At 43.2% G+C, this 26,208-nt stretch overlaps 1 protein-coding gene across 2 annotated transcripts; it reads left to right on the top strand.

Annotated features, from left to right (window-relative positions):
* Positions 1-7,154: 7,154 nt before the first annotated feature.
* ANKUB1 (ankyrin repeat and ubiquitin domain containing 1) lies at positions 7,155-25,202 on the top strand. Of its 2 annotated transcripts, none has more exons than XM_044432939.1 (6): positions 7,155-8,595; positions 9,702-9,845; positions 15,698-15,914; positions 17,558-17,672; positions 20,297-21,220; positions 24,269-25,202. In XM_044432939.1, exons 1-6 carry the CDS (start codon positions 8,524-8,526, stop codon positions 24,351-24,353), a joined length of 1,557 nt encoding a protein of 518 aa, XP_044288874.1. In that variant the 5' UTR covers positions 7,155-8,523; the 3' UTR covers positions 24,354-25,202. The 2 variants fall into 2 exon arrangements, with proteins under 2 accessions (XP_044288874.1, XP_044288873.1); XM_044432938.1 differs by having other exon boundaries at positions 23,436-24,370.
* The last annotated feature ends 1,006 nt before the right edge of the window (positions 25,203-26,208 follow it).

The raw sequence follows: 26,208 nt of genomic DNA, 5'->3' as shown, positions 1-26,208 counted from the left end.
TGTAGTATTTTATTTTAGGTAAACCGATAATACTGATGATGATAATATCAGCAGCTATGGTAGCTTTGGGGGTATGTGCTGAGTGTTTTGTTAAGGGAATCGCTACCCTCTCAAGGTATAGGGGAGGCCTGCTTCTAAGTGAGAAACGGTGGCTACGAACATATCCTACAAGCTGGCTCAAACTTGATAAAAATTACTGATGTATGAGCAGAGGTGTAGGAAATGTTGATAAGAAGGAAGGCAGAGAATTGTGAGGAGTGGATGCTGGAAGAAATTTTGATGGGAGATGGAAATACTCGTGGGTAAGAATCCAGGAATTGCAGAGCGCAAGCATGCGCCTGTAGCTGTACAGCTTTTCTCAACCTGGTGCCTTCCAGATGTGATTGCCTACAGCTCCCATCACCGCAGCCCGCTAGCTCCAACCCGTCTGGAGGGCACCAGATTGACAAACGCTGCTGTACAGCAAGAGGGCAGGCATGGAGTCAGGCAGCTTCCCTCAGGTTGAGGCCTCAGAGGGAGACCCCAGATCCACAGTTTGGCCTCCAAATTCCGCTACAGATCCCTGAACTGTAGAGGGAGGCTTAAACCCCTCCTCATCCCATGGATACGGAGTAGTGTTACTGGGATGGGGGTGGGGGTAAATCCTTCTCCCCATCGCAGTGGTACTATTGAAGATCTCTGTGATGAGAAGGAAGGTTTCACTTTGTCATCATCTCGGCGATTCTCCAGTGAAAGGGGACTTGCAGCAGTAACTCCTGGCATGCCTGGCATCTTTCAGCACTGGTGCAAACAATAGTTTGGTGGGCTGGCAGGAGCCTTCATCCCTGGCCCCCCAAAATGCACAGGACTGTATCATCACACAACCATCTTCTCTGCAGTCTAAGGGTCCCATTTTAGCCAATTATTGAATTATTTGAAGGGTATAATACCCAATATGCTATTAAATTTAACAATTCAGCTGTATGAATGGATACTGGGAAACTTTGGAGAATGTGTTCTAATATTTAATTCAAAGTCAAAAGCCTCTTTCAGCTTCTGGGTCAAATTCAACTTTAGAGAAGTTTAGGGAGAGAGGTACTCCCCCAAGTGGACAGGACCAAAAGCAAAATGGGCTGGGCCAAATTATCAAAGATAGCAGTTGAGTTTAAAGTGCTTGCTGGTAGTAATTAAGGTTTAGGAAAGACATTTTAGCCTTTTAGAATGTGTGTGTGGGGGGGACAAAAGTAGGAATCATCTGGCCATGTGGGGATGGAGAGGAACCCTAGAGGGTGGGATGGGGATCCCAGGAGGGCCTGAGGCTCTACACCCCTCCTTTAATGTAAACAATTATACATAGGAAGCAGTAATTGATATTAATGGATTGGGCCAGAGTTTTTATTTTACAGGTGGTTCCATCCAGAATTTTCCCACAGGTGGAAAGTAGAGTCATTTTTTTTCCTTATTTCTACCTTCCCCTGCAGCAGCAGCACCATCCTCCTGCCCCTACACACACAGTGCCCTAGATGGTCCTCCAAATTTTCTGGGGAGATATTTAGTGGGATGTGGAGAACAGCAGGAAGAGAAGTGAAATTACTTCCTTTTCTGTGTGACAAAGAACTGTAGTACAGAAGTATAGCATATGCCACATATGCAAACATTAGGAGTTTCAGTCCTTGGCATTTCCAGTTAGATCTGGGAAAGTCCCATGTCTGAAACTCAGGAGAACCACTACTACCCTCCAAAAACCTTCTGGAAAGAGCCATCCTGTCTGCAGCTAGCTTAAATATAATACACTTTCTGAAGCTTCTGCTTCTACAGCACATAATATACACAATAAAGACAGATGGTCAGTCTTGGAGAAGAATACCCTATGTTAAGACACATTTATTACCACTCCACATCTACATAGATTCTGGAGTGGTGAACAGTAAACAACAAAAGAGGAAAAAACAATTAACAATACTGATAGAAACAGTGGCTGGGCAACCGAGGAAGGCTTCCTGAAATAAAGATGTTTTCAAGAGATACCACAATGTTAGTGACTTTCAGAGGTAGGGAGTTTAATAAAAATGGAGCCACCACATTGAAGGTTTTTCTCGACATGGTCTTCAGTTCAGCCTTAAGTCCATGCAGAACTGCCAGAAGCATGCCATCCGATGACCTCAGTGATTAGGCAGGATGATATGGGAGGAGGCGCTGGCACAAATATCTTGGTCCAAAGTTGTTTAGGCATTTATATGCTAGTACCAAAAATCTAAATCTGGGCTGGCAGAAAATAGGCAACCCTCAGCAAAGGAGTTGCATACTGAGAAGAGGCAGCTCCTGACAACAGTGGAGCAGTTACATGCTGCACTTGTCATGAGGTACGGCCCTCTTCCCAACTAAACATGCTGCTCCAGAGTTCCTTTTCACAAAAGTTTATGTTGCATGTCCCTATTGTTGCACATCTCTGAGTTCACCCAGAGGGAAGTGTTGAGGCCTAACACCTCTCAGTCTTTATGCTGCTTATAGCCCTTTCTCCTGTGCCAACTCAGAGGCAGGGCACTGTGATACCTCACCTGGCAGCACTCCCTCAACTGAACCTCCCAGCTGTGTTGTCTCCTAGTAACCTGCATCACCTCCTCTGTATCTGACAGACTTCTCAATGCCTGGTGCACAGCTTGGCCAGATCCCAAGTTCTCCCCGTTCTCCCATTGGCAAATGGGGCTCTCATCAGCCTCAGCTGCCAACTCCACCTCCTGCTGTGTTATCTCCCCATTCCCATTGGATGGCTGTCCATTCCCTCCACCCACCTGGAGTAACCCTCCTTGGGCCTCAGACATTTCCTGGCCTTGATCTGATACTGTAGTTTGCTGACACTCCAGAATTCCTTCATCTTTGCTGCCTGAACTCTCATTCCTATCAAAACTATAAACTGATTGCGTGTCTTCTGGCACCTTTTCCCTGTGAGCACACACAACAGCACTAGCTCCAGCTTTCAGATGACCATTAAGGGCAGCCCCATACGGAGTACAAACCTAGACTTACTAGCACCTGTACCGCTGTGTGCAAGTTATCTCTGCCCAAGAAAGGCCATAGGTAGCAAACCAGTCAAAGCTTGGAACTTCAGTGGCAATGATGGATCCAGGAGTACCCCCAAATTATGAACCTCACATTTCAAGTGGAGTGCAATCCCATCCAGAACAGTCAATGAGCCTGTCTCCCAGTTTAGCTACTGCTCCCCAAGAAAGTTTCCATCTTACCAGGGTTCAGTTTCAGTTTATAGGGCCTCTTCTGGCCAATCACTGAGAATGATGCAGTTGCCTCAAGTAGCAGAATTTGAGTGTCATGAAAGGACAGCACATTGCTGCTGATTTGCTTTGGGTTTATTGTATTTCTATTGCTGAGTGGAGGTGGGTGCTTATGGGATTTTCTGTCTCACGTACCAAAATAACTTGGGTGCTATCTCCCTTAATGTGAGTGGGTGGGTTGGTGAAGTGTGATTTGTTGCTCTATCTCAGGCAGCGAAATGTTGCGGACTGGCCCTCATGGGGAGACCTGCCTTGGGTGAAAAGAAGTGCTTTCTTATCAGAGAAAGCATTTCTGAATGCAAGTCCTGGTGTTTGACATGATCTGACTAGAAGATTCTGTTATTCTGTATCAGTTCTGACCCTCTCATGCACAGTAATCACTTCATTGTAATCATCAAGTGATAAATGTGTATGTGTGAACTAGACCATGGAATTACATTTGATGTTGCAATCATCAAGTGATAAAACAAACATGTTTGAACTGCTCACAACAAACATTTGAAAGGCCAGCAGTCAGCAACTGATAGGGCCTTAGAGCCCAATTCTTGTACCTTCAGAGATCACTGAAGGAGTCCAAGAACTGAGAGGTCTTTACAATAAATCCAGCTTTTACAACCATGTAATTTCTGCAAGGCTGGGGACAGAGTAGTACAGAGAAGCTTGTTCTGCTACTGTTTAGTAGTTACATGGGTTTTGTGTATAAGTATAGGCATATCACTACAACTATGAAATTTTCTGTTTCAGCTCTGAGAGACAAAATCTGTATAAACGGAATTGGTTTTGACCCAACAGAATACTGTGTTTGAATGTATAAAAGTTTCATCCAGTTACATAAACAGCAAACCACAGCAGTTGTTGAGGGGGAAGCAATATTTTCTCATGTTTCCCATCAGTACAAATAAAAATAGCAATAGATTTCCTCATGTGGTTGCATGTGGAATTCTTATATATGTTAAATAATTGTGTGAGTGTGGAGGAAGTTAGTTAATTTGAAAGGTTAGTTTTCCCAGTATTTTCAGTGTGGTATTACTAATAATGCTCTTTATTCCAGTAGACCCCAGAATCACAACAAATACATACACAATTAGGGTGGTTGCTTTTAAATAGAATAAAACCACTAATTTAATTTAATTAATACTATAAACTACATTATGTTCATCTTTCTGTTGATAGACAGTTTATTTGTCTTAATCTTGATATACCACCCCATTCCCATAGACTCTGGGCTTCACATTTATTTACATTATTTATATGTGCAAGCTTACAGCACAATCCTGTTCATATTTGTGTTTACTGGTGCTTAACCCTAGGAGTTTAGGATGGCAGCTTCAGTCTGTTTCTAATTTCTTATGATTGCACTTTCATTCTCTTATGCCTTTGTGTCTTTCCATTATGCTTTTTATTTTATGTTATACTGAATGAGAGCGGAATAGGCAAAATACCTGTGTCACTACAATGTGAAAGCTGGATTTTAACAAACAACTGACAGCAATATCAGGAAATTCACTCTAGAGGTTCTAACTAGCTTCTTGGGCAGTAATTTTAATCAGTAAGGATATTTAAAGATAAAGACCAGAGGTTTTGCTGGGTTTGCTTTGTTGTATCAAAATCACTATCTATGGCACCTTAAAGAGTGCAAGATTTATTGTTCTGTTGTTGTTACATGCTATCAAGTTGCCTCCAATTTATCAACTATATGAATTAAAAATGCCCTATCTTTACAGCCCTGCTCAGCTCCTGTAAGCTCAAGGCTGTGGCTTCCTTTATGGAATTGAGTCACCTCATACTTGGTCTTCCTCTTCTTTTGCATTTGACTTTCCCAGCATGATTAGCTTCTTTAGCAAGTCTCAACTTCCCATGATGTGCCTGAAGCATGGCAGCTTCAGCTTTTTCATTTTTGTTTCCAGGGAAAGTTCTGGCTTGATTTCATCTAGGATCCACTTGTTCATTTTTCTGTTGGTCCAGGGTATTATCAAAGTTCTCTTCCAGTAGCATGTTACAAACACATAATTTTTTTTCCTGTCAGCCTTCTTCACTGTCTAGCATTCACAGCTAGACATAGTGACTGAGAATGCAGTAGTGCAGATGATCTAGGGCCTAGGCCTTGGTCTCCAGTAAAACATCCTTATACTTGACTGTCTTTCCTAGTTCTTCCATTGCTGCCCTTCCAAATCTTAGTTGTCTTCTAATTTCTTGGCTGCAGTCTCTCTTTGAATTGATGGTTGAGCCAAGATATACAAAATCTTTCACAATTTCAATTTCTTCATTCTTGACATTAAAATTCTTGGCATTGTAATTCTTTTGCAATCATGATGTTTGTTTTCTTAAGGTTCATTTGCAGCCTTGCTTTTGCACTTTCTTCTTCCCCTTTCAGCAGGAGTTGTTTCAGTTCATTACTGCTTTCTGCCAGTAATCTATTATCTCCATATCTTAAATTATCATGTATCTTTCCCTGATTTTTACTCCTTCCTCTAATTCTGATCCAGGTTCCCTTATGATATGTTCTATATACAGACTGATGCGAAGATTAAACACAGCCTTGTCTGACACCTTTGGCTGTAGGAAATAATTCTGTTTTTCCATATTCTGTCCTAACTGTATCTTCTTGTTCATGATAGTTTATGCATTAAGATGACCAAGTGCTGAGGCACACCCATTTCTTTTGGAGCCATCCATAGTTTCTTATGATCCACACAGTCAATGGCTTTGTTGTACTATACAAAGCACAGAGTGACTACTTCTGAAATTCTTTTTTATACTCCAATAGCCAGGCATACGTATTTGCAATGTGATCTCAACTGCCTTTTCCTTTTTGGAATTCAGTTTGAACACCAAGCATTTCACACTTCATGTAGGCTAACATTCTTTGTTGCAACACCTTAAGAATTGCTTGGCTTACATGGGAAATTACTACAATAGCCCTGTATTTGTCACACTCCTTTGCTCCTCCTTTCTTTGGGACTGGAATATACATTCACCTTCCCTTTATTTTGTCCTGTCACATAGTATGTTCCCCTGATGGTTTTTCAGCATTCCTAAAGCAGATTTCCCTTTCATTTCTTGGCTCTTCTGTCTTCTATTTCCAATTACAGAGGCTATTTGATTTTCTGTACTGGCTGTTTGGTTATCTGCATGTGTACAGCTATCTATTCAGTCACCTGAAGTATGTATTTGCAATACTCAGATTGTTGGCTTCACAGATTTCTATGAGTCATTGTCCTGCTTCATTTCTGACCTAAGGCCTAATTTTCCCACAATGTTAGATTGTACTTTGATTCCTACTTTTGCATTCCAGTAGTCTATGATTATCGGCATATCTTGTTTTGGTGTGTCCTCTCTCATATTTCCTAAAAGTTTTTAATGTATTATTTTTTCAGTATCGGTTGTTGGAATAAGGACAACCAGAGAAACTATCATGAAGTGTGGAAACCATAAGGAAAGTCACTGTTTCTTATCATGGTTTCCAAAAGCTGAATGTATTATGCTGAGATACCATGACAGGGTTCAGACCACACAACAGAACATCCTGCACAAAAAACTACCATGGCTTGTCATGTCATGTAAACCTACCGTGTTTCCCGGATTAAAAATGTCCCATTCCACTTTCATTTCAGAAGTATGAGTTAATCATTGTGATGTTTAACCACTCTATTTCTTGTGTTATTTATGGATTCCAGTTTGCCTTGATTCATACTATTCAAGTTCATTGTTCCAGTTGTATATGTTATGCAGCACTGGACTTTCCTTTTGCTTCTGTACATATTGGCTAGTAAACCTCCTTTCAGTTTTGATCTAGTTGTGTCATTAGCAACAGTGCTATTTGAACTTTTTTCTTCTCCTATAGCTGTTTGAACACCTTCTGACCTGGGAGCCTCATCTTCTGCCTTTGTTCTGTTTTGGATTGTTTCATCATAGGGCTTTCAAGGTTAAAAATATTCAGAAGTGGTTTACCACTGCCTTCTTCTGAGCATTAATACCATAGTTAGCTTGAGCATCACTGCTGATATCCATGAAATCACCTCCTTCAGTGTCACCTTCAGCTATTGCTGGTGCCCAGCAGTTTCCCTTGCGGAGTTTGTCCATCTTTGTGACCATTAGAGATAACCATTCTCGTCCACTGATGTGACCACTATTCATTCTGAGGATTTAAGTGTCTTAGTCTGGTGTCTCAGTTTTGACCATTCTGCCTTGGGTGACCCTGCTGGAGACCAGCCTAGTAAGAGAGTTTGGCCTCCTGGTGGCATTGCTCGAGTTCTCTCTCAACCTCTCCTGCCACTTTAGGGTGTGCATCGAAGAAGAGCGCATTGATTGTCACATACATGGTTTATCAAGAATTTCAATTGTATATTGTATTCATTTAAGATTTACAGACAGTAGGCAGAGGTCGTGCCTAATTTTGCTTCACCACACACCCTCTTTGCTCATTCATATTCTCTCTCTCCCCCGCAGGGCATGTGTGTGCACACACCAACAGTTCACACATATGTGGTTTTTAGTCCATGGAAGCTTATGCCACAACAGTCTTAAAGGTGCCACTAGACTTTTTGGTTCAGGACACGGCAATACTGTATTTTTCCCAAGCGAAAAGAACTTATGAAACAAGGCAGGGATATGAAATGGTTACTGGGCATCTTTTATACCTGATTATCTAACTGGATTATCAATTCTCTCAAGCTGTTGACTTCTCTGCTTTATACAAAAAGCACAATCTGGCTTCCAATCTAAACTGGCAGCGCTGCCCCTTGTTAACAGGCTTATAAAGTTGTTATGGTAACGGGAGAGCTGAGATTAGATTTATTTACATGACGGTTAAAGACTGCCATAAGCAATAAAATAAACATCACCATCATTTTTGCCATAGTTCTCTGAGATTTATAAGTGCCTGTTGAACAAACACAACCAGCTTGGAACATGCATACACATGCTGAAAGCTTGTTCTCACTTGCCTTGATCAATACGTGGCTTGCTGGTTTAATTAAGTTTGTTAGTTTGAGAAGGGGACATTTTCCTATTCAACTCAGCCTGTGCAACAAATTCCTCTCATTGTTTCTTTAGCTCTCTGTCTGCTTCAGCCAGGATTTTCTAGGCTGCCCCTTTCTTTGGAAGAAGAATGTGTGCATAAGGATATTTTGGATATTTACAGTGTGCTCAGAATTGCTTTTCTTTGACCTCCGGTATGGATATACGATTTGCATACCATGTGGCTTGATAGAGTGGAAAGACATTTGAGAAGTTTTGAGCAGCATTTTTCAAAATGAGGATTTTTGTTGCCTTTGAAGGACTTTGCGAATCTTTTGACATTTCTTCAGAGAATACAGTGAAAGAGGTAAAGCTAATGATAAAGGTATGATTCTATCTGTAGCAAAATTGCTTTATTCTTGGTCATTTTGATTTTCAGAAATCTGAATTAGATAATATCTAATGTCAGAATTAGAGAAACACAAGGAAAATTTTTCGCATATGCTGGAGTTGTTTATATAGCAAGAAGCACAGTTTTAATTGAAACCAGAGCAATAAGTGCTCCAAAACAGAGCTATAAAAAAGAGCAGGGAGCCAGAATCTCCCTTTCCTAGAGCGGCTGGAGACTTAGAAAAGTGTTAAAAAGGTGGGGGACACTAAGTGTCAGTTCAACACTTAAAATTGAGAGGGGATGATATTGCCCCTTTGTTTGACACACCTACATTCAACCCATCCTGTGTAACTTTATTGCAAGTTAGTTTAGCGTATTATGTGAACACAGCCAATGAGTTTGTTTTGCTTGAGTAAGAGAAACTGAAGGGGAAAAACCCCAAATAACTCCAAGGCTCTGTTGGGTTTGAGGTTCAGCTGCCTTCTTTTACTTGCAGTATGCCAAAGAGAAAGCCCTTCTCCAATGTTCTAACCACTACATTGCCCTAGTTCTCTTTGGAGCAAACATGGATAGGATTAAGCTCTAGGGAAAGCTGGGATTTTTTACTGCATCGAACTACCTTTTTTATACACACCACCAAACTCAGAGTGCTTTCATCCAGGTTTTTAATGCACAATCATTTATTGCACATTCATGGATTTTTACCTGGGGTCCAAAAGATGTCATGCCCTGGTAACCCTCCTATGTTTTCCCAGCATGGAATAGCTTTAAAATACCATTTAATTATTAGCACTTTAATTGTTACCTTTTAATTGTTAGCCCACTGTTTAGAAACACCCTTCTAGCCAGAAATACTGAGAGAGGTGGGAAGCATAATGGAGGGCATTATAAAAGAATATGAAGGAGTAAAACCTACAGATCAATAGTACAAAATATTTTCCTCAGTTTCCAACAGCTTGATCCAATCTATGTCTATCACAAAGTAAATGTGCACACAAAGAAAACCAGTGTGGGGTAGCAGAATGCTAGACTGAGACTTGTGTTTCTACTACTGTTTCTAAAATAATATCTTTCCCCATAAGGATTATTTTCATGTTCCTCTTTCTGAAGACAAGCAAGGCAGGAGATATTTGGAGCTGATGTATGCAGGAGCAGTGTTGAAGGACAGCTGGGTACTTGCTGATGTTGGCATATCAGTTTCTTCCACAATTAAGTGTGTTGTTAAGGTACAGTATGATTTGTAAAAGCAAAACAAAGCTGAAGCTACCTAATTAGCACAATGATCCTCTATGCATGCTGTTTTCCTGACTAAATTATAGGTCTTTTACTGGTATCACTTAGCACTCATCAAAAACATTTCACTTTCAAATGGGATGTTATGTGGCCTTCAGATAATCACAGGAAAAAGGTATTAAGACAGTCTTCTCCAGCCTGGCATCTCCAGATGATTGGTCTACAATTCCCTTCACCCTTGGCTAGTAAGCCCAGTGGTAATTGGTAATGCTAGGTGAGGATAATGGGGGTTGTAGTCTGAACATATCTTTAGGGTATCCAGCTGGGGAAGGTGGGGTTAAAGCATTGAAAAACTGTGAGAAAAATTGCTATTGTGAGCCGCCCCGAGGCTTCGGCGAATGGGGAAGCATAGAAGCTTCCTAAATAAATAAATAAAAATAACTCCTTAGCCTTGCATTGATTTGGAACTTAATGAAGTTAGACATCTATTTCAAATGGTAAGGTTAAATATTTATTTCATAATATTCCACACAGCATATTATTCTTTACTTCTTAACTGCATAGAGCCTGTGAAAAGAAAGACCTGCACACATGTCAAGGACCGATGAAGTAGCAGCTTATCAGGATGTCCTTCAGGTCCTTGCCTGGTTGCAATGCCTGTGACACCTGCTCCACTTCCTGCCTTATCCTTCAGCCTTCCTCCCTACCTCTGCCACTGCCTGCTGTGGTTAATGAGCCGCTAATCGCGTTCCAGATCAGGCAGGGCAGAGGAAGGGGTAAGACAGCCATGGAAGAACAGGGCTGGCTTCTACTTTGAGAAGACCTTCAGCAAAGTTTGAAGGGGTGGGAGCAGTAGTGGTCCTCTGGATTAGTGCACAGCAGCACTAAAACGAGTCCTGCCGTTTTAGTTTCCCACAATGTCTAGAGCAGTGGGTGCTTCAGTGTCCCAGGACGGCTACTGTGCTGGGGCTCTGGCATTTGCCAGAGGATGCTGCATGTTGACCCTGGGCCTCCGCCTCTCCCCCTGGGCCTGCGTGGTCCCTCGGTCATGTTCTCAGCCAGCCACCGCTCCTTTTTGGCTTGCTGCTCTGCAGAGCCACCGTCTACCCATTAGAGCAGCAAGATGCCTCCTCTCAGAGGCCCAGTGTAAGGAAGGCAGCAGCGCAGGCTCCAGTGCCAGGGATGAAGGAGGGTGCCCTGCGAGGCATATTTTCCCAGGGATGCCTGACGGGGCTGGCCGGCCTTGCAGGAGCCCCCTGGACTGTTGGGGACAGGGAGGGAGTGGGCAGAGGGGTGGGAAGTCTGGCAGAGGCACAGGCCTCCTGAGGCGCTCACCATGCCGGCGAGGCCCCGTGCGCAGCCTGTGCATGGCTCCAGCACAGAGCTGCAGCCTCGGCTGACCCCGGTTCCCTCCCCTCCCTCCCCCATGCCGGGCCATCCTGTCTCCCCACCACCCCGCCCTGCCTCTTTATCCCGCCTCGCTGGGATGTCCACCAATGTGCCTGCCTCACAAGATGCTCTGCCTCGCTGAGGAGCCAGGAGCACCTTGCAAGGCCTGGCCGACATGCCTGCCCTGCAGGACATTCTGGCGTGCCTATTAATCAGGGAGGCCAGAAGGTTTGGCAAGATCAGTGAGCACCTGGGCCATGTGAGAGACACGGTGATGACAAAGCAGCGTGATGGCAAGGTAATGGAGCGACGGGGCGGGCAAGGCAATGGCATGGTGGCAGCAAGAGGGGATGGCCAGGCACCGGGGAGCCTGGACCAGGAGGGAGGCCAGGAGCATGGGGGCAGCCAATTGGCACCCTGCCTGCAGGCAACTCACTGTTGCTAGGCAAATGTAGTGGAAAACGGTGGCTGGAGTGGCCACAGCCTACATGACCACCTGTGCTGTCTGGAATGGGGAAACGAGCAGCAAATATTGTAAATGAATTCACACATCCTGACAAGCAATGGTGGAGCATGGAAACCTTAAAACAAGCCATTGGTTCTCTGTGGAGATGCACTGTAATCAAATGGACTACATTCATGCTTGCTGAATTCACACATAACAGCATGCCTTGTTGCACTGTGTGAACACAGCTACTGAGCATTATTCTCGCTTGGCCAGGGTGGAGAACCCCTTTCAGTCCAAGGTCTAAATTGCATTTCAGAGATCTTGTAAGCCACCACCTGCATGGTGGCTAGGGCTGCAGGCAAAGGGACTGGGGCAAAGTGGGCAGAGCCAAAAATAGAGGGAAAAACCAGGCTATTTGGTCTAAAGCTCTTGTTGTTGTTGTTAGTCACGAAGTCGTGTCCGACCCATCGCGACCCCATGGACCACATTCTTCCAGGCCTTCCTGTCCTCCACCATCCCCCGGAGTCCACTCAAGCTCTCACCAACTGCTTCAGTGACTCCATCTAGCCACCTCATCCTCTGCCGTCCCCTTCTTCTTTTGCCATCTATTGTTCCCAGCATTAGGCTCTTCTCCAGGGAGTGCTTCCTTCTCAATAGGTGGCCAAAGTATTTGAGTTTCATCTTCAGTATCTGGCCTTCTAAAGAGCAGTCAGGGTTGATCTCCTCTAGGACTGACTGGTTTGATCACCTTGCAGTCCAAGGGACTTGCAGGAGTCTCCTCCAGCAGCACAGTTCAAAGGCCTCAATCCTTTGGGGTTCAGCCTTCCTTATGGTCCAGCTTTCACAGCCATACATTGCAACTGGGAAAACCATAGCCTTGACTATACACACTTTTGTTGGCAGGGTGATGTCTCTGCTTTTTAGTATGCTGTCTAGATTTGCCATAGCTTTCCTCCCCAGGAGCAAGCGTCTCTTAATTTCTTGGCTGCAGTCCCCATCTGCAGTGATCTTGGAGCCCAGGAAAATAAAATCTGTCACTACCTCCATCTCTTCCCCATCTATTTGCCAGGAAGTGAGAGGACCGGATGCCATGATCTTAGTTTTCTTAATGTTGAGTTTCAAGCCAACTTTTGCGCTCTCCTCCTTCACCCACATCAAGCGGCTCTTTAGTTCCTCTTCACTTTCTGCCATTAGAGTGGTATCATCTGCATATCTGAGGTTGTTGATATTTCTCCCAGCAATCTTAATTCCAACTGGAGATTCATCTAGCCCTGCCTTTCTCATGATGTGCTCTGCATATAAGTTAAATAGGCAGGATGACAATATACAGCCTTGCCGAACTCCTTTCTCAATTTTGAACCAGTCAGTGGTTCCATGTCCAGTTCTCACTGTTGCTTCTTGACCCACATATAGGTTTCTCAAGGGACAAATAAGATGGTCTGGTACTCCCATCTCTTTAAGAACTTGCCACAATTTGTTGTGAGCCACACAATCAAAGGCTTTAGCATAGTCAATGAAGCAGAAGTAGATTTTTTCTGGAACTCCCTAGCTTTCTCCATGATCCAAGGTATGTTGGCAATTTGATCTCCAGTTTCTCTCCCTGCCTGTACTTCTGGTAGTTCTCGGTCCACATACTGCTGGAGCCTAGCTTGTAGGATTTTGAGCATAACTTTGCTAGCATGTGAAATGAGTGCAATGGTGCGGTAGTTTAAACATTCTTTGGCATTGCCCTTCTTTGGGATCGGAATGTAAACTGACCTTTTCCAATCCTGTGGCCACTGCTGAGTTTTCCAAATTTGCTGGCATATTGAGTGTAGCTCTTTTACTGCATCGTCTTTTAAGATTTTGAATAGCAAAGCTGGAATATTGTCACCTCCACTAGCTTTGTTGTTGCTCAGACTTCCTAAGGCCCATTTGACTTCACATTCCAGGATGTCTGGCTCGAGGTCAGTGACCACCCCATCGTGGTTATCAGGGACATTAAGGTCTTTCTTGTATAGTCCTTCTGTGTAATCTTGCCACCTCTTCTTAATCTCTTCTGCCTCTGTTAGGTCCCTGCCATTTTGGTCCTTTATCATGCGCATCTTTACATGAAATGAAACATTCCCTTCGTATCTCCAATTTTCTTGAAGAGATCTCTGGTCCTCCCTATTCTATTGTTTTCTTCTATTTCTTTGCACTGCTCATCTAAGAAGGCATTCTTATCTCTTCTACCTATTCTCTGGAATTCTGCATTCAATTGTTTGTATCTTTCTCTTTCTTCCTTGCCTTTCACTTCCCTTCTTTCCTCAGCTATTTGTAAAGCTTCCTCAGACAGCCATTTTGCTTTCTTGCATTTCTTTTTCTTTGGGATGGTTTTAGTTGCTGCCTCTTGTACAATGTTGCGAACCTCCGTCCATAGTTCTTCAGGCACTCTGTCTATCAGATCTAATTCCTTAAATCTATTTGTCACCTCTACTATATATTCATCAGTGATATGATTTAGGTCATACCTGAGTGGCCTAGTGCTTTTCCCTACTTTCTTCAATTTAAGCCTAAATTTTGCAACCAGAAGCTCATGATCTGAGCCACAGTCAGTTCCTGGTCTAATATTTACTGTCTGTATAGAGCTTCTCCATCTTTGGCTGCAGAGCACATAGTCAATCTGATTTCTGTGTTGACCGTCTGGTGATGTCCATGTGTACAGTCGTCTCTTGGGTTGTTGGAAAAGAGTGTTTGTTATGACCATCGTATTCTCTTGACAATATTCTACCAGTCTGTGCCCTGCTTCATTTTGTACTCCAAGGCCAAACTTGCCTGTTATTCCAGTTATCTTTTGACTTCCTGCTTTAGCATTCCAATCCCCCATGATGATAAGAACATCATTTTTTGGGGCTAATTCTAGAAGGTGTTGTAGGCCTTCCTAGAACTGGTCAACTTCAGCCTCTTCAGCACCAGTGGCTGGGGCATAGACTTGGATTATTGTGATGTTGAATGGTTTGCCTTGGATTCGAACTGAGATCATTCTGTCATTTTGGAGGTTGTATCCCAGTACTGCTTTTCGTACTCCTTTATTGACTATGAAGGCTACTCCATTTCTTCTGAGGGATTCTTGCCCACAGTAGTATACCTGATGGTCATCTGAATTAAACTCACCCATTCCTGTCCATCTTAGTTCACTGATTCCTAAGATGTCGATGTTCAGTCTTGTCACCTCATTTGACCACATCCAGCTTGCCTTGATTCATGGATCTTACATTCCAGGTTCCTATGGAGCATAGCTCTTTGCAGCATCGGACTCTCCTTTCACCATCAGATACATCTGCAACTGAGTGTCCTTTCAGCTTTGACCCAGTCGCTTTATTCTTTCTGGTGCTACTAGTACTAGTCCTCCGCTCTTCCCCAGTAGCATATTGGACACCTTCCGACCTGAGGGGCTCATCTTCCAGTGTCATATCTTTTTGCCTTTGGTACTGTCCATGGGGTTTTCATAGCAAAGATATTGGAGAGGGTTGCCATTTCCTTCTCCAGTGGATCAAGATTTGTCAGAGCTCTCTGCTATGACCTCTCCGTCTTGGGTGGCCCTGCATGGCATAGCTCATAGCTTCATTGAGCTACGCAAGTCCCTTCGCCACGACAAGGCAGTGATCCATGAAGAAGCTAAAGCTCTTACTACCAATAAATAAGGCTTAGCAGAGGCATGTCAAAAAAATTAAGATTGGAGTAAAAACTGAATTAAAGCAAGGACCCCACTGAAACATTGGTTTTTGGGGGGATAGGTTCAGAAACAGGGGACAGTGCTATAGTCCTTTGGGGAATCCCAGAGGGCCAGTTTTAACCCCTAGGCATGACATCCCCACCCCTATCCTAGGCTAGAGCCTGAGCTCCTGGAATGCATTCATTACATGGGCAATGGATGCCCACATATGAAACACCAGAATTCCACATCAATTGCATGAGTGCATTTTTTCACAGATACTACCACTGCTGTATCAATGTCATTGTTGGGCTGTTGTTATTTTTTCCCAGGAAGAAGACAAGCCAATCGTCTACATATACAATGCTGTCACTCATGAAAAAATGCCCATAATGGGAAGGATTTATCTGCTTGCATCAAAGGTTTCTCAGCTAAAAACCCTGGTAACCCTGAAGTGTGGCTTCCCAAACAATACTTATTGCCTCAGAACTCCAGAAGGCAGGGAGATGTATGACTGCAATACCTTGAGCGATTATCAGTTAGATATAGGTATAAGTCTGCTTGTGTACTTACTCTCATACGATAGGATAAGCCTCCAATCCTTTCCAGAAAAATCTGAATTTAAGGATCTAATCCTATATCCACCTGTGAGACAAGCCCCACTGAATGCAATGGTATTTACCTCCAAGTAGACTTGTATGAGATTGCACTGTAATAAATCATCACATTACATTTATGACTTCCCTGCTTGGATAGCCCTGTATATTTGTGTGTTATTTGACTGTTTTTACACTTAGCTCCTAACATCTGAATATTTCAGCACTTTAAAACAAATACAGCTGATAACAAGTAAGTAAAGATTAACTTGCTGAAGGATGATTTTAGCCAGATAATTCAGCTATTGTTCAGAGATACTGCTGATGCAATTTGCATTGCAAGAAGTCAATCCCACAGCTTTGTGGAAGGCAATCTAAAAGTAGCTTGGGAAGTGATTGAGACTCCTCATCCCTAAAAAGCATTCAGAGGTAAATATCTTTGATATACTCTGCTGTTGGAGTGTGTCCAATCCTTCTTGGAGAAACAAAAGTCAGCCAAGTTACCAATCAAGGGCTCATCCAGGCCAAATTCTTAAAGTGCTATCCGCTTGCTTTGTTAGTGGGATTCTTTGGACTGCCCACATGCCACCATTAATATCTAGTAGTTGTCCAATGTTCTCCTGTGCTCCCCAAACTTTCCTATATTTACTCATACCAGGAAAAATTTCTGGTATGGCAAGATCTCGAAAAAGCCATTAGTGTGGTCACCTGATTTGAAGAGCTCGCACTGTTTTGAGGTGGGGTGGCTGTATGACATGCAGAGTAATGTTGTTTGTTTGATATGTAAGGTGATGTATTTTCATGGCATCAGGATAGCTATAAAGGTGTTTATGTGTGTCACATACACTCAGAGACAACTAGTAATATTTATACAAATATTACTGGTCCTGCTGCTGCTGCTGTTTTCTCCAGAATTACACAATTCTGAAAGTCCAAAAAGTGCTGCACTTTTACTCCTACATAAGCACATGTGGGCCTGATTCAGATCAGGATCACAATATTCCAGGAGAAGAGAGTTAACCCCCTCCCCATCATCACTCCCAAAGGTTAAAGAAGAAAATTAATAGAATGAATACATATTTTTTAATCCCCCAGAGAAAAAACTAATGGGAGGTCAAATGGCTTAAGTCTCCACTCCTGGTACACCAGGGTCCAGGTCCAGATCTACGTGACATGCACTTACATGAGAGTAAAACTGCAGCCGTAAACCTTTTTGGACTTTCCAAATTGTATAATTCTGGAGAAGAAACAGATGAGCAAAGCCTGTCTTGGCACAGCAAACATGGTAAGAGGGAGCAGCAAAGGAAGGGAAGAGCTTTGGCTACATCTCTCTTTACTGGTGTGGAAAGATGGTTGTGGCCAGGGCATGAAGGAACTTTCCTTCGTGGCATGGGCAGTATATGGAGATTCTGCTTGTAGTGGGAAGTCCACTCACTGGTTGCACTAAAAACCCTCCATCTGAAACCGAATTCTAAGTTTGCACATTCAATTTTTCCTTCTGTATGGTGCTGTGAACAATATGCTTTTTAACTTCTTTGTATGGAGTAGCAAACCAAGCTAGGAATGAAGACAAATTACTGAACTCTCTGTTGGCAGGCACAACTCTTCATTTGGATGTTTGGGATGGATGGAAAGAATTCCTGACTGGCTGTCTCTTAGGAAATCAACGCAAGGTCCAACACTATCTGTCAAAGGAAGATCCAGTACTCAAGTACAGTCAATCATCATCTAACTTTAAAATTTGGGTTATTTTTCTTTTTTAACTGTGCCAAATATCTATCCTTAAAAAGAAAAATCTGCTTTTGTTTGACCTAAATTGTAACTGACTTTGACATCTTCATGAAAGGTGCTGCTGCCGCCTAAGGACAGGTTGCTTTTACTGTCATAAGCAATCTGCTCATTTGCTCTCTTAACAGAGCCAAATATGCCCACTGAACAGTAATTACATACCATTCCTCTGTTATGTTTGGCCAAGCCAGATGTTTGAAAGTGCTTTCAGAAGTCATACTTACATCTGACTTAATGTGGTGCTCCTAAAACATTTCACCACATGGAATTTTATCCCTTGGCATTCGTTCGGAAAAAATACATGCAAATTCAACTACTTTTCCTTCTATCATGCAGCAGAAAGTAAATTGGCAAAAGATTTTGTTTTGCTATGCTGCTCTGTTTCTATGTGTAATAACATCTTTGGTGGCTTCAAGCCCCTATAGTCCTGTTGCCAAACTCAAGATTAACCCAGGATGCAAGAGCTGCAAAAGCTCTGCACTGTGAGCTCCCTTCATTTTTTAGGACTGAGCCCACTGACAAAGCCCCTGGATGTTCCAAGTATGCCAGTCATTCACACTTTTGTTTTCCACCTTTCTTCTAAGGAGCTTGAAGAGACTGACATACATAGATAGTTCTCTTCTCCATCCATTTTCTTCTCCCTAACACACGCACTGTTTATCCTTAGCTTTGTGAGACTGAGAGTGACTGGTCCAAAGTAAGCATCTTGGCTGAGCAGTGTGAACCACTGCGTCACACTAGTTCTGTTAGCTAATGCCTTATCTAAATCAAGGGATCTGTGCTATTTCCAGATTTTTACTTTGGCTATGGGTGTTGTCGAGGCTACTGGGGGGAGGGACTTTCCTTTAAGCCCGCCTCCATTCATGTGGCAGTGCTGTGTGCTAGACTCTTCTGGGCATCTTCTGGGGCTGTCAGAGTCCAGGATGCAAGTAGCAGGAGTCAAGGCAGGTGCACCAGGATCCAGGCAACAGGAACCAAGCCAAGGCAGAGTCCCCAGTTCAAGAGTGAAGTGAGAGTCAGAGTCAAGAGACAGGCCAAGATCAGGAACCAGGGGTACACAGGGAAGCAAGGCAAGGATGTGGCCATGAACATGCCCAGGTCAATCACTGGAAGGACAACTAGCGCAAAAAGCATAAACTTAGGGCAGGATAGCCAGGCTGGATTCAGGAGCAGCAAGGCATGGGAAGCAGGGCACGGCAGGAGCTGCATCTGGCAAACAAAGCCAGACAGGATGTAGGCATTGGACCATGCAACCACAATCAGAAGACCTGTATTACTGAAGCAGCTTCTGGAGGGAAGAGCTTGCTTTTATATAGCTCTTCCTGCAGGGCTCCTAGCTAGTGCTCATCCAGTGCCTGAGAGCTCCAGCAGCACCTGGGACCAATCATGCAACTAGAACTGGTTGTTCTGATGCTTGTCCAGCAGAGGGAGCCCTGGAGCTGTCCAGGCACTGTCCGATGAAGGCCTCACTGGTTAATCACCAGATAGACAGATTCCAGCACACTTATTCTCATTCATGGTCTTTGAATTGGGAGGAATCTTTGTATTATTATTCCTGAGGATGCTGTGATCTACTCAGTGCTACACAATCTCCCAGTACAGGTCCATGTGCTTGCACTTTTGGCATTCACATTCAGCTTCCCCTCCACCACCTGCACAGTATATTGCTTTAGCTAGCTGATCCATTTCCTCTTGATCTCCTCCTCCACCACAGCTACTTTACAGCTGGTGTGGGGCAAACATCCTGATTCTGCACCCCAAAAGTCTCTTTAGAAGCCAAGATCATAGCAGCTGGCCCACTGCTAGAGCAGACAAAAGCTAGACAACTACTGAGAGTGAACAGCTACTGCAAACAAGAGAGTGGTCTCGTTCCCATGATCAATAGAACCCACTGTAACTTACTAGGCATGGTGGGTTGTCTTGCTGGCAGGCAGCAGGCTGACATCTCAAGTAGCTGCTGCAGTTTTTTTGTCATCCAGGCCCAGTGAAGGCGTCTTCCTGGGATGCTTAACAAAGGTGTCCTATAATAGGCCATGGGATCTCAGTGGTTTGAAAAATACTCTAACAATCCTCCCTTGCTGGGTTTAGATGACACGACCTCATAGCTGGTGAGAGGAATTATGTAAATCAGACAGAACATGACCAGCATGGGCAGGCTTCTTAACAAGCCGCTGTGGCACAGGGTTGCTAACAAACTGCACTGTGATCATGGAGAACCACATTTTGGGTGACTAGGAACAGCCACTTGGGCAACGCATCATCAGTGGCCATGCAGTTCCATAGAGCGAATCATATAGGGTTTATGGCAGTCCATACGTTTGCAAGTACTGGTTGTTTGCAACCTGGATGTTTGTAATCAGGGGATTACCTGCATGTCATCACCATATTCTGTCAAAATACAATTTTTATTTATGTGAGCTTCTGATTATCCAAATGGTTGGTCGCTTCCAGGGTCAACTGGATAGAGCTGTATTTGCACATGCAACCATGATTTTGCATTTCACCTTTTCTTTTCATGGGTGATTTATTTTGCACATTTTCTTTCAGATATCAAAAGAGGGTAGCTCTTTATATGGCAGCCTTTTTTGGGCACCTTCAGCTTTCAGCGTGGCTCCTAAAGCAGGGAGCGAGGCCCACTGAAGCAGTTGGTGTACATCCCTATCGTGAGTGGTGTCATAAAAACAACCATCCCGATGTCAAGAAATGCCCTGTCCATGCGGCAGCTGAAGCAGGCCAACTTATGATGCTGAAAGCCTTCATCAATTACAGTGTCCTGTGCCTCCAGTGCCCAAACGCTACAGGGCAAACTCCACTGAAGTTATGCATCCAACACAGACATAAGGACTGTGTGCTGTATTTAGTCACCAAGATATGGTCAGTGGTTTCTTACCCTAATTTCTCCCTTTCCATGAAAATCTACATTAAATTAAAGCTGTGGCTTCTGACGGCTCAAAATAACATCAATACGAAAAAGCGACGCAACCAGACAGCAGTCTTCAGAACACGAGTTGGGGATGTTGTCCTTGTGGATGGTTTCACAAAAGCAAAAATGACTTCCAAAAGTTTTTATTCAGCAACAGTGCAAGAGGCAGACAACAGAGGCTACAAACTGCCAAACTTAAATAATCATGGGCAGGGTGTGTGCCGCTTGACAGTTCCAGGGCGGTATCTCAAAGGGACGTGTGTAGAATTACCTCCAGTGCTGGATGCTAACAAAAGAGCTAACACAAAAAGATGTCATCAAAAGAAGAAAAGCAGAAAGAAAAATGTGCACTGTAGCAATGAAGAATATATGGATCAAAATATGTGTTTAACCAGAGTTCCTCTACCACCTAATTCTGTCCTCAAGCCAGCTTATTATTATTCCATACCCAATGCAAAGCTTCTGCTAAATCCTTCTCTACAGTCCTTTTCAGAACACAGTGGCAGAACGACAAGGGAGAATGCAATCTACTGTTTAGCCATAGCCAGGTATCTTCTCTTTTTGTTTTTGTTTTAACAAAGGTTGCCAGCTCTTTCAGAAACACATGCTAATCCAGAAGGTAGCAACTAACTGCTTATTGGAACAGTATCCTTCTCTTTAATTGTTGCATTCAAAAGTGAGCCCTCTCTCCTCTTAGGGATGCTGCTGCATTATGAAAGGAAAAATCAGAATCAATGACCTCCCTAATCTCTTAAAGATTTTAATTGTGTACAGAGCCCACAATGGAATACACTTCATTAACTGTATAGTTTGCCAGTTGTAACTAGCGTTTGAAATCTTATAAGTGGATGCTGGAAATATGTAGAACATCCTTCTCCAGCCTGGTCCCCTGCTGATGGTTTGGATGACAACTCCCAACATTCTTGGCTATTGGTCTGAGGTGGGGATAATGGGAGTTGATGTTCAAAGCATCTAGAGGGGTGCAGTTTGGAAAATGCCAATTAAAAAGCTGTCGACGAGTGGACACTGCCACCATGTGGCAGTATTTATTTTATTTATTTATTTAGACAGCTTATATGCCGCCCCCTTCGCATTTCAGTACATCAACCTCATTGTTTAAATCTGATACATGACTGAAGAAAAAAAGTATCTTAACACATTGATGTCTTAAAACTGTGGCAAACAGCAAAAAATCACTGAGTGAGCCAAAAGCTGCAAAAGTATAAAAGATTAAAGTAAGTTAAGAGTCTGGTAATAAGCAGAAGCAAGAGCATGTCTGTGTCACATGAATTAGTGGAGGGTGATTGAGAACAAACCGAGCAAGCCTCAGCTGCTTCTGTCACTTCAGAACAAACCAAAGTTCCTTGTTATGTCCAAAGTCTTGGAACTCTGGTTTGTTCTAACCAACATTAGTTAAAACCAGCCTAAACGGAACTGATTTTAGATCCTGAGTTGTTAACAAATTTACCGAAGCGCTACTCTTGTTCTTTCCAGTGGTGAGTTTTCCACACCAACCCAGGGATTCCCATTTTGTTGTCGCAGCATAAATGAGAGATTTCTACAACTCTATGCTCTTAGGTGTTTTTGGACTGGAAGCAAAACGTGTTTTTTTCCTGAAATGTACACAGAGCAGAAGTAAACTTTACGTTAGCTGTTGAAACATTAAAAATAGTATCTGTGCAATGATCAATCTTCACCAGACTATAATGCTTTGCTTGGTCTAGTTCAAGGCTGGGCAATTTATGGCCCTTCCGATGTTGCTGGACTGCAACTCCCATCATCCATCACCATTGTTTGTGTTGGCTAGGATTGATGGGAATTGCAGTTCAACAATGTCTCAAAAGCCATGAACTGCCCACATCTAGTCTAGATGAGCAGCTCATCTTATGGTAAAATTGTTCTTGGACTCCAAGTGTGGGATTGCAGAATTCTACACACAGGAAACCAGGATATCATAGCAACATAGAAACAAAGCCAGAAGGGGCCTCCCAGGCCATCCAATTTGGCTCCCGGCTCCAGCCGGCTCCGCTCACGACATGGTGAAGGTTATGCCCAAACTCTGTGTTCAGAACAGGATTATACAGAGGAACAAATATTTGTTCTTGTGTTCATGAAGTTTGTACAGGCAAGAAACTGTTTTATGTGATCAACTGGGGCCTTTTCCAGTATTCACCATGTGACTTGCCGTTAGTGTATTGGAAGCCTCTACGCCCGGTTGCTTAAAATGTGGTTCCACAGTGTAAACAGCCTGACACTTACAGCCTGCCTCTGCAGCAGTAACAGAATGATGCATATAAAACATAATAAGAATATGCACCATACTGAAAACTGTGCTTCCCTCCAGTTGTCCTCAAAGTTATTAAACTCCTTTGGTGGAATCAATGCACAGTTGCCACATAATTTGATGGACTGTCAAAATGGCAAGCATGGCTAATGACCTTAACAACTGGAGGTCTGAAGGTCAGTAATAACTCATAGTTTGGCAACCAGGCTAAAAATGTTTCCAGCCATATGAGGTACCAATCAGGGGACTCCAACGTTAAGACTCCAATGACAGAGTGGTGGGCAACATTTTCCACTGCACCTGCACTATAAGAACATAAATAAATAGGACTCTTAAAATACATGCTGTAAGAATTCGCATGTTAGGTCTTTTAACTTTGGGTGGAAACTGCTTGTAATCCTCTGAATCTAAGGGCTTTCCAGGATTTTACCCCCCTCAACTTTCTGTCCTCAAACTTCTGTCCATGATTTTCTTTCCAGACGCTGCCCATTCTGTGCTGCCTGCAGATTACAAGTCCTCTTAAAATGTTCTGACCATTTGCTGCCACTCCTGTCTAGAACTTCTACCTACCACATCTATGCTCTGCCAATAGACAAGCTCCAGTTTTTGTTGTTGTTGTTTTGTTAAGTTATACTTGCAAGTTTGACCCAACTTTCCTGAACCTGGTGCTCCCCAAATGGGTTGGACGGCAATGCTGACTGGGGATGATGGGAGCTGTAGTCAAATAGGCTCCTATTTTGGAGGGGGAAGCTGGTTTAGTTGCTAAATGCTTAATAAAGCCTAAATACAGGTGCAGGGGCTCCCATTAAACCCAACCCTTGTTACTCCTTCTCCTTTGTCCTCCTTTCCCTCTATCTCCCTCCTTGGTAAAATGCAGATTGCAACCTCCTCAGGGCAGATACCTGCCTTTTGCTTGTGTTACTTGGTAAAGATGTATGTAAACTGATGGTGCTATAGGAATACTAGCAGTAATATTGATAATCCAGGGGAAAAAGCTGATGTCACTCTTTCCTCTGCAGCCTCTGCTTTCCTCCCCAGTCTGCAACATATGTTCCCCAAATGCTCCATTGCAAATGTTGTGGGTGGAGGGGGGAATTGCTCCCTTCCAGTCCTGCTGATGGAAGCAGCCTCATGAGCAGAAATCCTTTACTAGGTTCTACAAAAGGTACATATTCCAACTATGCTATTATTACAAACTCAACCTCCTTTATTACAGCAGAGTTTGAGGGTGTGAGGTTTACATATATGCAAAACTATATACTCTTCTTGGCAGCACAAGTCACGAACATTGTGTTTCAATCTTCTGTTGCAGTGCATTTAAAGAGAAACCATGGCTCCAACAACTGGGCATTGCAAGAACCTTGGCTAAAAAAAGCATATGCCAGCCCCTGTACTGATCAGACCCAGGACACAGTCCATCTTAAAAGAAAAGATGCATTTGGATACTGTGCTACACACACACTTTAATTGTGAATCCTCAGCCTTATTTTCCTCATGCCAATTAGAAGATTAAGAAAGGCGTATTATGGGTGCAATCCTATGTATGGTGAGACTTTTTTCTGACTCAAGATGAACAGGACCATACCACAAACTATATTTATGTCAGACTGTCTAAGAAGGTATTATATGATCTGTGGGTGGGTATTTGGGGGCTCTTACAAGATCAGGCACTGTAGACTGCCCGATCTTGTAACCGGCCAGCAGGTTAATATAAATACAGCTTTATCTAAGATGAGGTAGCTTTTCAAATAGAAGTGATGGTTAGAAATGGCAGTGGAACTTTTCCCAATAGCTTTTTGGATCCTGAGGGATATTTCTACCTTATCCCATGTGTATAGAGATATTCTATGTGTGAATAAATAGAAGAGTTATCTTTGAGAACTAGACTCTACTCACCCATTTGATCATACTCAACTGTCTTCACCGCAGCAGAAAGGTTACCTCTTCCACTCCCCTACAGTCAGCTTCCAATCTTCTTTGGAGTGCTGGGGCACAGTCTTGGTTAGATTTGGGGTACGGGGGAGGGAGACTACCACTGCATGAGCAGAAGTTTGCTTGCGTAATAATGTTAAGTTAATACTGAATGGTGAAAGCTGGAGACTGTAAACTACATCATTCCTAACTCAGGCCAAGACATGGTTGTAGACTTAAGACCCAAAGACAACTTACAGACTTAATGATATCTGTTGCTTAAAGAGGAAAACAGACAGATATAAATGTAACAATAAATAAGTACCTTTGCTGTTTTTGTCTGGATTAATTTCCTTCCTCTTCATTGTACATTTATTGGGATGCCTTATTTGGATTTTCTGTGGAAACACCACTGTTGTCCACTATCAGGGGCCGTTCCAGTGGCAATGTCACTGCATCACACAGACATGCCCAGGGTCAATGAATTCTTGATGAGGGGGACATGCTCCTGAGACACCTCCCTGCACCACAGCATGCACAATGATGCCACATCACAGGACACACCCCCTTTGCCTGCTCTCCCTTGGCACAGGCAGTAACAACCTGCTACTGTCTGTGCCCCAGGTGTATTTCCAGGACAGTGGTTTGAATCCCATTATGCCACACACTACTTACAAGCATCACTCTGGAGCTCAACACACAAAGGGATGGAAGAACCCCCACAACACACCCCCTACATAGACCCTTTGGCAGAAGGCCTACAACTCAATTTTGGGATGAGAACCCATGAAGAGAGGAAAAAATGCTAACAAATAAGCAAAGAGTGGTCAAGGGACACACACAGCAACAGCCCCCAATGGCCCATGTGGTAAGGCTGGAAAACCAAGGCATAGAATTCTCATAATGAAACTGGAACATGATCCAGCCAAGCACTAGAAATGGTACTTACCTGAGTTGGTTCAAGCATCTCCCTATTTGCATCCACTCAGTTATGAGCGCTGTAACAGAACTACCCCAACTGTGCATACATTCCCAGACATGGGAGAATATCTACATGGGACATTAAACTGAGGGAAAGTTACAATTCCACTTTTTGCTGTGATTAAAAATAAATTTTATTTGATTTTAAATGAAACTTAAGGATGCATTTTTCACCAGGAGCACCCCAAGATATTTTGCTGCCCAAACTGGATGTTCTTCGCCAGCTCCCCCTTAAATAATTATGCAACAGAAAAACAAAACAAACTTGAACCAGTAGATAAAAAGAATAAATTTTAAAAGGTTTGTAACACGAGTTACACATATTATATATTGCTATGCATTAATATATTACAAAACATA

Source organism: Varanus komodoensis, unplaced genomic scaffold, assembly GCF_004798865.1.
Source record: "Varanus komodoensis strain SLA01 unplaced genomic scaffold, ASM479886v1 scaffold25, whole genome shotgun sequence".
Lineage (NCBI taxonomy): Eukaryota > Metazoa > Chordata > Lepidosauria > Squamata > Varanidae > Varanus > Varanus komodoensis.
This window is presented reverse-complemented; position numbering and strand designations above follow the sequence as displayed.